The sequence below is a fragment of the Cyclopterus lumpus genome, chromosome 17 (genome assembly GCF_009769545.1).
Source record: "Cyclopterus lumpus isolate fCycLum1 chromosome 17, fCycLum1.pri, whole genome shotgun sequence".
NCBI classification, from domain to species: domain Eukaryota; kingdom Metazoa; phylum Chordata; class Actinopteri; order Perciformes; family Cyclopteridae; genus Cyclopterus; species Cyclopterus lumpus.
In genome coordinates this window covers 1,957,660-1,971,708 of record NC_046982.1, presented here as the reverse complement: position 1 = coordinate 1,971,708, position 14,049 = coordinate 1,957,660, and the positions used below count along the sequence as shown (strand labels likewise).

General features: G+C 41.6%; 1 protein-coding gene across 1 annotated transcript in view; it reads left to right on the top strand.

The window, feature by feature from the left end:
• Window positions 1-14,049, top strand: part of LOC117746942 (cadherin-6-like) — a 29,459-nt gene extending 15,410 nt beyond the window's left edge. The window contains 6 exon segments of the mRNA XM_034556291.1: window positions 244-380; window positions 2,715-2,836; window positions 6,495-6,612; window positions 9,677-9,928; window positions 13,295-13,544; window positions 13,546-14,049. Of these exon segments, the coding sequence (XP_034412182.1) occupies window positions 244-380; window positions 2,715-2,836; window positions 6,495-6,612; window positions 9,677-9,928; window positions 13,295-13,544; window positions 13,546-13,852 (1,186 nt within the window). The 3' untranslated portion in view covers window positions 13,853-14,049.

Genomic DNA, 14,049 nt, shown 5'->3' with positions numbered 1-14,049 from the left:
TTTTCTCAGTGCCAGATTGTGGTTTTAGAATGTGTTATTCATAATCACACATTCACAGGCCTCCATGGAAACATTTCTTTAATTAACATCGTTTAATTTGGACCATTAAAAACAGATTTTAGCTGCCCAATTTATAACGCAAAATACCTGTGGGAAGTACTAAAAGAGCTTCACACAGCTGTTCAGGCCCCCAGTAGGTTAATGTAGCCCTTTCTCACCTTCTCTCTGTCTTGCTTGTGCCAGGTACTCTATTGACCGTCGCACCGACATGGACCGCCTGTTCAACGTACATCCAGGGAATGGATCTGTGTTCCTGCTCAAAGGCCTGGATAGAGAGGAGACTGCCTGGCATAATGTTTCAGTCATCGCTACTGAGTTCAGTAAGTCCAGACAGAAGGTACAACAATTAGTTGTACAAATAGCTTCAGCTCTTCAGATTTCAGCCTCTACGATTTCTCCTGGAAAGTTATTCATGCTCCTCAGAGTCTAAAAATAACATTTAAAAAACAGCAACCATGTGTACTCATTTATTGATAGACTTATTTATATAAACAGGGTCCGAAGAGGCCTACGCCAATTCCCACTCAAACATTATGATCTATAAAAATGAGAAATTGGCGATAGGTGGGGAATTGAAGCCTGACTGTAGAATGTGAAATTTAAAGTGTGAGAGGCATCATTATACACATAATGATGCCTCTGACACTTACAATGTCGCTTCATATCACTATTCCTTAAGCAACTGTAATTGAAAAAGAATAAAAACTTGAATTCAATTCAGTTTATTTTAACATATAATATTGTTAATAAGCATCTTGTCAGGACTCATAAGAGGCATACTGTGACTCAATGTTAGAGCACGGCCGTCCTTTTTTCAGAGGATCGGCAATTCAACCCACAGCTCCGCTAGTCCATGTAAATGTGTCCTTGGCCAAGACACTTAACCCCAAATTACTCCTACAGGCTGTTCCTGCAGTGTAGGAATGGGTAGGAATGTATTGTTAAAGCGATTTGAGTGGTCGGAAGATTAGAAAAGTCCCTTTACCATATTACCTATAAACTATCGCTTATTACAAAGACCTAAATATAAAGTGTAACCAAACTGTCTATCTAAGCTCAAAAGTCCACTGACTCGTATACATTGAAAGTCCATTTTACCCACCATAATACATCAAATGGAAGCTGTATGGTTGTGCTGAGATTTTCTAATTTAAGGTTTTATTCTCCTCGGCTTCCACAAAGAGTTTGGCTCAAGCACAATACATGAAGAAACCTGATTGGTTTCCAAGCTTGAACTGAGACATGCTGTGGAAGTTACAAGACTATATTAACTACTTCGACACAGCAGTTAACATCTGTGTCCTTTAATGTTTCCATATTTCATCTTGTGTAAGAGTGTTACACTCTAACTTCCTCTCTTGTCAGCTAATTGCGAGGTGCCACTCAGCAAGCCAATGAGCTGCTCAGTGGTAGCACATTGTGTACCATATAGCCCACAGTTGAGGTGTACAGAAACGTCATAATCACACACACACACACGCACACGCACACACACACATTCTCACACCAATGCAACACCTAAACTTCAAACTATGAACAATCTAGCGCTGTCACTGTGGAAAAATGGCAACTGGGGAAGTACCCAAATGTAATTGGACACGGTGAGCAGAAGGATGATACACGGATGGTTAGTTAGGGCATGATGGGCAGGTGGCACCTTGCATGGGAACCCCTGCTATCAGGGGTGAATGATGACATGTAGTGTTAAAAAGCACTTTGAGTTGTCGAAAGCCTAGAAAAGCGCTATACAAGTACAGTCCATTTACCATTACATAGCAAACAAACCATAGCAAAAGACAGGTCATAGATACACAAGAAACTAATCAGATAACACAGGTCGGCAGACACGAGGCCAGGCTGAAAGCTGATAGTTGGAGCAAAGCAAGGCTGACAACACAGGTGATCCACAGAAAAATTGAGGTAAACCCACAAAGACAGGAAGTCAAACTACCACTGGGAGGGGAATTTCAAAATAAAACAAATCGTGTCTAAAGAGTGACTAGTGACTCACATGACTAGCAAGTGACAAACGAGTCATATGACTAGCGACTCACTTGAGTCACGTGTCTTCCGATGTAACTAACGACTGACAAGTGTCAACTTGACTTTAAGATTTTACGGGACATGTACGGCGGTCCTCTGTTTGTTTGACCCATCCACCTCCCTTCCCACCCGCCCTGTAACAACTATCTTGCTCTTGATACTGCATCAGTTGCTCGGCCTGTAACGCCTCAGGTAGGCATGAGTGTCGGCACCAGAGACTGAGAAACACTGACCAAGCTGCAATTTTTTAGGAATCTGGTTTACAGATAGTGGATCGGAAGTAGGCATGGTTTATACCATATAATATTAATAAGAAATATTTCCACATCCTCATACTGCAACCTACTTTTTATCTTGATCTCTCTCTCCTTAAATGTTTAGTTAAACTAAGTTGTATTAACTGGCTTGTTTTTGGGATAACAGGCTGTCGGACAAATGTTTTTTCGTTCCATTGGGATATTTTTGTGACTATTTAGGTTTCGAACTATTGAGCAATGCAAGATTATTTGTGCTTTCAGGAATACTTTCGGGTAATTAGGGTACATCCCCAGTTTACAGTGTGAATGTGAAAGTGGATCTGGTTGCTCATTTTGTCTGTGTTTGCATTTCAGATAATCCCCGTCAGAGCAGCCATGTAACGGTCTCCATCCGCCTGCTGGATGTCAACGACAACCCTCCCACCTTCGCCGTTGTCTATGAAACCTTTGTCTGTGAGAGAACTACGGCTGGACAGGTACTACAGCTTCATCACACATTACATGCTATAGTTTAGAGAGCCAGGCAGGCATTGCTTTTGTTGATCAAATCACTATGTACTGAGCTACAATATACTGTCCTTTTGGTAGTTAAGTAACCAAACTTAATCAGGATCGAGCAGGATCAGAATTGGTTGTCCAAATAGAGCTGAGGGTTGAGGTTTATATGAGTGGAGTGATTTCAAAGCTCCGACTGTCAGTGTTTGGGCCCTAATAATAATAATAACAAATATACATTTTCATTATAATCAATATGGTTAAAGTTATTCATCAACCAACTTCCTTCAAGGACTTGTTTGCGCTGCTTAGCCATGAGCAGATACATGGTCAACATTGTCATTATCGTATACCAACTGTCACCTGGATTGCTCAACTTACAACTGAGGTGACGTAGTGGCGTGTCTCAGAACCTTGAGTTAATGAGTATCTTGCTAGCTGGCAAGCTCATAATCAATAAGGTGTACATCTCAGCAAACTAAGAAACATACTCACCACTGACGGGCAATGCCTCCAATGTAACCATCACCTGGCCCGGGTCCATGCGCCATTTCGACTTAGTCCGGAGTTCTCCATACCGTACACAAACATTGTTGTACCGGTGCCTGAGCAAGACGTATGAAGCGGGATTTGATTTATTTTGGGGATGAAATCATAACCTCTTCCTCAAACCACCACCATCCAAAGCATTCTTTTTTGCAAACAATGTGCAGATTCACCCAGCTAAAGAGGTTTATTAATGATCACATCATTAAACAGCATGAATAATTTACATTTAAATAATATCTTAATTAATTGAATTGCATACTAATGAGTTTTAATATTGGAAAAATGCCTTATAATTGACGAATTAAGTGTTTATTCATACTTAACTAATGTTTCATAGCGTGCAGTTATTATAAAGTGTTACAAAATCGGTGATGCAAGAAAGCACAAAGACTCCGAAGAGAAGAGGAAAGAGGAGCTCCGTGTATCCAAGGATGGTAGCCCCTGCCATCAGTGTATGGGTGAATGATGACAAGTGTTAAAGCTCTATTGGCCGGAAGACTAGCAAAGCTATTTGTCCATTTACCATATGATAACTGAAGGCTCTGGCTCCCATCCTAATTTTTGAGACTCTAGGAACCACAAGTTACCCCTGCATTCAGAGAGCGCAGCTTTCAAGTGGGGTAATATGGTACTACAAGCTCTCCAGTGGGGTAATATGGTACTACAAGCTCTCTAGTGGGGTAATATGGTACTACAAGCTCTCTAGTGGGGTAATATGGTACTACAAGCCCTCTAGTCGGGTAATATGGTACGACAAGCTCTCCAGTGGGGTAATATGGTACGATAAACTCTCTAGTCGGGTAACATGGTACTACAAGCTCTCCAGTGGGGTAATATGGTACTACAAGCTCTCTAGTGGGGTAACATGGTACTATAAGCTCTCCAGTGTGGTAACATGGTACTACAAGCTCTCTAGTCGGGTAATATGGTACGATAAGCTCTGTAGTGTGGTAATATGGTACTACAAGCTCTTTAGTGGGGTAATATAGTACGATAAGCTCTGTAGTGTGGTAATATGGTACTACAAGCTCTCCAGTGGGGTAATATGGTACTACAAGCTCCCTAGTCGGGTAACATGGTACGACAAGCTCTCTAGTGGGGTAATATGGTACTACAAGCTCTCTAGTGGGGTAACATGGTACGATAAGCTCTGTAGTGGGGTAATATGGTACGATAAGCTCTCCAGTGTGGTAACATGGTACTACAAGCTCTTTAGTGGGGTAACATGGTACGATAAGCTCTGTAGTGGGGTAATATGGTACTATAAGCTCTGTAGTGGGGTAACATGGTACTATAAGCTCTTTAGTGTGGTAACATGGTACTATAAGCTCTCCAGTGTGGTAACATGGTACTACAAGCTCTGTAGTGGGGTAATATGGTATGATAAGCTCTGTAGTGTGGTAATATTGTACTACAAGCTCTCCAGTGGGGTAATACGGTACGATAAGCTCTCTAGTCGGGTAACATGGTACTACAAGCTCCCTAGTCGGGTAACATGGTACGACAAGCTCTCTAGTGGGGTAATATGGTACTACAAGTTCTCTAGTGGGGTAACATGGTACTACAAGCTCTCTAGTCGGGTAATATGGTACGATAAGCTCTGTAGTGGGGTAATATGGTACGATAAGCTCTCTAGTGGGGTAACATGGTACTACAAGCTCTGTAGTGGGGTAATATGGTACTACAAGCTCTCCAGTGGGGTAACATGGTACGACAAGCTCTCCAGTGGGGTAATATGGTACGATAAACTCTCTAGTCGGGTAACATGGTACTACAAGCTCTCTAGTGGGGTAATATGGTACTACAAGCCCTCTAGTCGGGTAATATGGTACGACAAGCTCTCCAGTGGGGTAACATGGTACTACAAGCTCTCTAGTGGGGTAATATGGTACTACAAGCTCTCTAGTAGGGCAATATGGTACTACAAGCATATGGTACTACAAGCTCTGTCGTGGGGTAACATGGTACTACAAGCTCTCTAGTGGGGTAATGTGGGGTAACATGGTACTACAAGCTTTCCAGTGGGGTAATATTGTACTACATGCTCTCTAGTCGGGTAATATGGTACGATAAGCTCTGTAGTGGGGTAATATGGTACTACAAGCTCTCCAGTGGGGTAACATGGTACTACAAGCTCTCTAGTCGGGTAACATGGTACTACAAGCTCTTTAGTGGGGTAATATGGTACTACAAGCTATCTAGTGGGGTAATATGGTACTACAAGCTCTCCAGTGGGGTAATATGGTACGATAAGCTCTCTAGTCGGGTAACATGGTACCACAAGCTCTCCAGTGCGGTAACATGGTACTACAAGCTCTTTAGTGGGGTAATATGGTACTACAAGCTCTCCAGTGTGGTAATATGGTACTACAAGCTCTCCAGTGTGGTAACATGGTACTACAAGCCCTCTAGTCGGGTAATATGGTACGATAAGCTCTGTAGTGTGGTAATATTGTACTACAAGCTCTCTAGTCGGGTAATATGGTACGATAAGCTCTGTTGTGGGGTAACATGGTACTACAAGCTCCTTAAGGTATGATGGTGCCTGACCAAGGTGAGGAGAAGAATTTGAAATTTAATTTTCTCTTTTCTTAGTATTGATCAACAGCACGGTGTGTAAAGCAGAAGCACTTGTTTCATCGAATTGGTTGTTATGCATGATGCTACTATGACAGGCACTAGTGTATGCTAATTACTATGAAGCACACACACAATTTAGGGAGCTTTGCCACCTTCTCCACCTGTTCTTTCTCTCTTGTATTCTCTTACGGTTGTCAATCTTGAATTGGATTTTGCGCCCCAACTAGCTCATGCATATCGTATCGTCTTGTGCAAATAAAGACTTGACATTGGACAACATCAACATACATATTAGAATAAGCATATCATTATTTTTGTAAGATTGCTACTAACTATTTTCCCAAAAGAAATGAAAATCATGATTGAGATGTTTTATTTTTTATTTATTTTTCTTTGAGGACAGCACTGTGTATTGTTACTTTGAAAGGAACCAGTCATTTTCCATCCATTGAATGCACTTTTACTAATGCATGGGATGTTAACGTTCATGGCTGTTGGTGTCTCTGGCAGTGGATCCAGACAGTGAGTGCTGTTGATGCCGATGAGCCGTCAACAGGACACAAGTTCTTCTTCAGCCTGGCTCCTGAGAGGACCCACCGCAGCAACTTCACTGTCCGAGACAATGGAGGTAGGCAACACTAGACCAGATACAGTGCCTTAAATTAATTACATGAACTATATCAAACAGACATTAAACAAATACATTTGCCTAATGTGAACTGTTTTGATTCAGAATGAACCACAACAACAACATAAAAACCAGAAAATAACTATTGTGTGTGTGTTAAAAAAAAGATAATAAAGGGTTCCTCCCTGTCATCCCTCAACCAACCAATGTAATAGCAACAGCATTGTTTACAGTATCGACCATTACCAACATCATCATACCAACATACAAAGCCTAACAGGCCATTCCGTTTCGATATTATAGTCATGGTTATATTACAAAAAGTGATTATGATCCAGCACCCTGCAACTTTGATATAAAGGGTGGCTCAATATTTCTGTCTTGTCTGACATTTGAAAATAGCTTATTTGCTTTTTGAGTTTAGCGAGTCAGATAAAAAAGATACTATTCTCATGTTAATTAAATATGAAACTACAACCAGCACAAGCTTAGCTTGACACAAAAACTGGAAACAGGGAAACAGCTAGATTGGCTCCGTCCAAAGGTAATTGGAATCAACCTACCTGTTCTCAGCCCTAACTCGTCAAGTACCACAGCATGTTTGAGTTTCTGTTTTTTCAGTTTAAGTCGTGAGCCAGGTAGATGGTTCAGAGCTTTTCCCTTTTCTATCCATAGCTAAGTTTTTGGGGGCGGGGGATTTGAGTAATGAGATGGAGGAGGAGCCTATTCAGGAGGCTTGTTCAAGGTCCCTCAGAATATTTAGTGACTTTAACAAATATACAATATATATGTTAAAGCCACTGGGGGGCGAACGGGAGAACTTGTTCGGATGAGTTAACAATTAAGCGTTGAGTGCTCTGCGTCTTTCGATCCATTTAACAGGATACCACACAAAGAAATGTCATTCTATAAAATGTTTCAAAAATGTCATTCTATAAAATGTTTCAAAAATGTCATCCTATAAAATGTTTCAAAAATGTCATTCTATAAAATGTTTCAAAAATTGCCTAAAAGAAAGTCTAATTACTGTTTTGTAAGAGTTTTTTTTTTTTAATGGATTAGTGTTCATGTCTTTCTTGTTTTAGCTGTTGGGGACTTGTACCATTACCATTGCTCAGGAAATGCCACAGGGGTAGAATCCAATATCCCTGAACAAACGCAAGCCATGCTCACTTTCACATGCACATCTTTTTTATTTTGTTCTCCATTTTATGCATTTTTCATTTTATGTTTGTAATTTTGTAAAATTTTAAATATTATATAGGTGGAGGCTTCAAATAAGCCCAGTTGGCTTTTTGTCTCTTCCTGCACTGTGATATTCATATATCTCTGCTGTGATTTAAATGGTATTGTTTGAATTGTGCAAATAAATTAAAAAAAATAAAAGAAGGGATAAGACATATCTTGACACAACCAAGTTGACACACCACGGTCAAAAACGATGTGCTTCCCGTCCACACTCTTTTCAATTCAATTTCAATTCAATTCAGTTTATTTTGTATAGCCCAAAATCGCAAATTACGAACTGCTTTTCCTTATGTGTGAAAAGTTTTTTTTTGCGAGTTTTTCCTGATCCGATTAAGAATTGCTGGTTCTGGGATGTGGACCAGGCCATGGAGTTTGAGATGCTGAAGAAAGCACTTTCAAGTCCTCCTGTGCTGGGATTTTGTCGCTCATGTCAATGAGCGACAAAATCACAAGGAGCCACTCATGTCATCCTGAAAGACCACGGCAAAAGTTGGGGGCGGACCTGTTTGTTCTGGGAGGAAAATCTTATCTGCTTGTCGTTGATTATTTCTCAAGATATGTTGAGATGGCTCCCTTGTGCCACACCAGGTCCACTGATATTGTTGACCCTTTAAAATACATTTTTGCAGAGGTCCTAATGTCAGATAACGGGCCTCAATTTTCTGGACAGGCCTTCACTTCCTTTGCAGCCTTGTATGGTTTCAAGCATCTTACCAGCAGCCCAAGGTTTCCGCAGAGTAACGGGAAGGCAGAACGGGGAGTTCAAACTGTAAAGAATCTTCTAAAAAAGGCAGGAGAGCCCTACCTACCTAGCTATCGATCTAAGATGGCGCCGCAAAATGGCTGCCTCTGTGTGTTGGTGCTCGTTATTTTGTGTTGTTTTTGTCGTAAACTCTGTTTCCCGGAGCTCTTTCATCAGAGATGAGCTCATAAACATCAGGGTAACAACTCCAGTGGACTTATTTCCAACTTTTCTCGTAACTTCTGCTAAAGTACATGCATTGAAGTGCATGTAAAGACAGCGAAATGTGCCTGCGCGCTTGTGCGTCTCCGCACACGTAGATTTCACACACCGCTGCCGGGCATATTTCTCTCCAACGTTCGCTCACTGCGCAACAAACTGGATGAACTTCAGCTGCTGGTGGGGAGAGACAGAGACTTTTCTTCATCCGCCGTTTTGTGCTTCACTGAGACCTGGCTCTGTGGATCGATACCGGACTCCACGTTCCAGCTGGCTGGCTTCACATTTAATATGTTTCGATTCTTGCACTGTGTTGATTTGTCCAAAGTTGCAACACCCGCCATGACAAAGTGTTGGCACCACAGTGCTCGGAGAAAAAAGGAGAAGGGGTTTGGGTGACTGATGCAAAGTTAGCTGTAACTGTGCTTCAGAAACCATCCACTCAGAGAGTTTGTTGGATCTACCTCAGGGGGTGTTGAGACGCAACCAGCAACACCTCATACCTCTACACAGATATGCACGAGACAGACAGGTCTACATCACAGCAACGAACTCCAGAGCCTGCTTCTGAGCAGACTCCTGTGTCACACCTGCAGAGACTCCTACACTAAAATGGTAGTGTTTAAATGTTAGAACTGCATGTCTAAATTCCGCTCCAACAGCGTCTGATACCGAGGCATCTTTAAGTGTCAGTATGGGACACATAGGCTTTCAACTAATTCCAATGAAAAAGATCTGCATCATTATTAGATGACGTAGAGCAAGAAAGTCTGCTTAGGGGGGTGAATGGGTTGGACTCACATTTTTTCTATTGTGCACTGCATGTGTGCTACAATGATGCTTTTTCCTACTCAGATAACACTGCTGGCATCCTGACTCGACGAGCCAACTACAGCCGCCTTCATCAGAGTGTCTACCTGGTTCCCGTGGTGATCACCGACGGCGACTACCCAATGCAGAGCAGTACTGGCACTCTTACTGTGAGGGTGTGCACCTGCAACCGTGAAGGCAACATGGAAGTGTGTAATGCAGAGGCTCTGAGCAGCTCTCCTGGCCTCAGCACTGGAGCTCTTATCGCCATCCTCCTGTGTGCCATCATACTGCTGAGTGAGTATGGGGAAGATACAGTATGAAAGAACACATAGGGGACTGGGACAAGTTGTAGATGTGTTGGTAGATGGGCTGTAGTTGAATGACCATATGTTACATTGAATTAACCCTCCTGTTATGTTGCGGGTCAAATTGATCTGTTTTGACATTTGGAAATTAGAAAAATAAAAATGTTCTGTATGAAACTACTTCTGCTGACCACTCATTATTCGAGCCGGCAGTGAAAGTGAGAGCTGCAGGTCAAAATAAAGTATGTTTACTCATAGGCCTTTATGTTTAATTAAATGACAGAAACATGTAGTAATGTAATATAATAAATAGGATCTTATGCAAAAATCTGTAAAAACATTGCAAAATACAAATTAGATTATATAAATAATTTATGATGAATAAAAATTAGAGAACTTAACGGATGAAAATGAATCTGTCCTATCTGCTACCACAACCTCACGTATCCTCTGAGGCATGCAGTGGTCACAGTCTAGTGCACTGCTGGGAAAATTAATACATATTTATGCTTCTGAAAGTGCGGTCATTGCAGACTTAGTGGACTTACACCAGTTATTCAGAGTTGGGGGTACTGAGAGAGAGTCTATGTAATGATGTCATACTAAATGCTGTGCCATATTTATGAATGCCCAGTAGAATTTAGATCTTGTAGTTATTGACAACATTTTACAGCAATTGTAGAATGTTGTGTAAACACCAACAACACAGTCCAAAGCAGTGAGGAGCACATGCACATGGGGGAGGGGCTTATGTTCATTATACAGTAGTTTACAGTTAGTACATGACATGGTATGATACAGGAATGAAACACCACAATACGATCCGATGTGAGGTCAAAGGTCAGGGATGTCGTATGTGTACAGATTGTAAAGCCCTCTGAGGGGAATTTATGATATTGGGCAATACAAAATAAACTGAATTGAATTGAATATACAATACATAGTATATGATACAGTAGGGTACAATGCAATACAACACAATGATTCAATACACATTGTTGTGGGATACAATACTATACGATCCATGTGATACAACACAAGAATGTAGGATACAATACAACACTATGATACAATATGACCCCATCGGAAACACTATATGATACAATCATTTTATACATTACAACACTAAATGATACACTGTAGTAAATAATACTATACAATATAACATGATATTAGGACACCAATTAAACGATACAATATGACACTATATGATACAATACAACACTGTAGAAAATAATACTATACAATATATTATACAGTCAGACACCACAGGGAACAATACAAAATGACACATATAATATTGTAGCATACAATACAACACTGATACAATATGACACTACAGGCAACAATACTATAGGAGTGATTGGACTGAAGAAATGCCAGGCAGGGATGCTGATGAAGCCAGAGTCGAGTATGAAAAGAGGATGGCATGGGTTGAAGAGATCTGAGGAAACTGAAAGACGAGCAGCGGTGGAGCAGTCACTCAAAACACAAGCAGCAGGACGACCAATTAACGAGAATGAATCATTGTCTTCAACCAGGACACAGACGAGTGTCCTTGAGACAGCATGGCAGCTATATGGTCATAACGCGTTTTGTTTCTGTAACCTGAATACGGTCGACTGTGGCACATTGGTAGAGCAGGGTCGTCCTACAGGGTCGTTCCATGGCTCCGCTAGTCCATGGCTTTGGTCTTGCCTTAATTTGGGGTTGAGGCAAGACCCGTAACCCCAAATTGCTCCCGCAGGCTGTGCCTGAATAGGTATGAATGATGAATGCTTAGATAGAGTCCTGATGGAAAGGTGGTACCTTGCATGGTAGCCCCTGCCATGACTGTATGAATGGGTGAATGATTTCATGTAGTGTTAAAGAGCTTTGAGTGGTTGGAGACTAGAAAAGATCTATACAAGTACAGTCCATTAACCACTACCATCCATACGTTTTTGTATATAAATATATCAAGAGTGCAGTCAAGTCCATCATAAGTTTCTTATTAAATCCTAGTGTGCAGAAAAAAAATACATAAACTTTTCAACTTATGTTCTCACCAAAGAAAATACATTGAAGGTGAGATAACACTCAAAGAACACAGTCCTTCGAAAATCTAGGATAACGCATACAAATGCAAGAAATATATTCATTTGTGAGAGCACACGATGAAGGTAGTTGGACTATATTTAACATGGTAATCAAAAGAAAGCCATGAACTGTAGTATTTTATTATTACTGATGTGCACATGAATGTTGTAGTCATCATTACCTCAACCTTCACATCATCTCCGTGTTGTTCTCTGCCTCAGTTCATCTGTCTTTGGAAGACATTTACAGACATTTCATGATTTAAAATGCTATGTGTATGCAGTATGTGGTTTTCTTTGGGGGTTCCGACCTCAACTCTTTTTGTGGTTGCCACTGTGCTCAGACTTGATTTAAATTCAAACTGGCCTGCATGAGCTTAGCCAATCAAATGTTCTGCATGATTATTTATGGCTGAGCCCTCTCTGAATGTGCATACATGGCAATAGAAAGTAAGACATACCGATCTATACAAAGGTATCCAAAGAGACAAGATATGGATTAACACTTTACATACCACAGACTAAAACTTTAAAGGAAGTTACTCATTTAAAACATTGCTGTCGGAACAAAGCTCTTGCACAAAGCTGCATCCAGAAGGAAGTGCTGGTAGAGTAAATTGTTTGGGTTTTACGGATCAGGGATGAGGTGACACAATCGCAAGAGTTGGGGGTTGGACTGCGAAATGAGTTATCTTTAAGATTTTATTCTTCTTGTTGACGTATGCGTAAGGGGAAAACCGATGGTATGAGGTATGAGTTTCTCGAGGAATCGTTTCAGCCCTAGATGACATGGGGATGACATGGGGAAAGATAACTACTTTACAAGTAACCCTGCATTCTGGGAGCGTAGTGCTCTTGTGCGGTAATACGGCATGACCTCCTTTAAAATATGACGATGGACCAGTTAGGGTTTGGGAGGAGAAGGATTTTAAATTATATTCTGCATTTTACAGGGAGCCAGTGCAGAGAAGCTAATCCAGAAGTAATATGATCTATTTTCTTAGTTTTTGTGGTAGACGTGCTGCAGCAAGACTGACAAGTTGAATAAGAATAACTAGAATATAGAAGTAACTAATGCATGAACTCCAGCCATGATCATGATTATGACCTAAGCAATTAACTTGAGTAAAATGTAGTCATAAGCCATTACAAACAAAGCTACCCAAATGAGACCCTTGAAATATACTGACCTTATTCTTTGATTTATTACCTGTCTTCATTGGCTGTGTCAATGTAAACATGTCCAACCCATATCTTTCTGCTGTTGTCTCCTGCAGTGATTGTGGTTCTATTCACATCTTTAAAGCAACAAAGGAAGCAGGAGCCTCTCATCATTTCCAAGGAGGATGTGCGGGACAACGTGGTGAGCTACAATGACGAGGGAGGAGGAGAGGAGGACACTCAGGCTTTCGACATTGGAGCACTGCGACACCCGGACACTGCTGTCGCTCTAGAGGAGTCCACCAAGCAGAGGCGCGACATCATCCCCACTGACGCCATGCTGTATTCACCACGACGCCAACGGCCCCCCCCCCTCGTCTGGCTTCACCATAGCGCCAGTCAGCATGGCATCATGTGATAACGTGATAGATAGGGATGTACGCCAGTTCATAAATCACAAAGTGCTGGAGAACGACTGTAACCCGACAGCACCACCGTACGACTCGCTGGCCACCTACGCCTACGAGGGCGAGGGCTTAGTGGCCGAGTCACTGAGCTCACTGGGATCAGTGTCCTCCGAGGCTGAGCAGGACTACCACTACCTGAGTGACTGGGGGCCCCGGTTCAGGAAGCTAGCTGAGCTGTATGGTGCTGAGGACTGTGACTTCTCTTAACACACACACGTCCATGTCAAAGAGCTTCGGGAGAGATGTTGACCAATGCAAGGCCAAGGTTGGTAACCTCGAACTACCACAAACTAGATTAGAACAACACTGATACCGACGACACATGATGAAGCTACCTGATCCTTGACCTGTCTTCACTGCACATGGAACCGAGATGTGTGTACCGTATCCCAAGTCATTTTCAA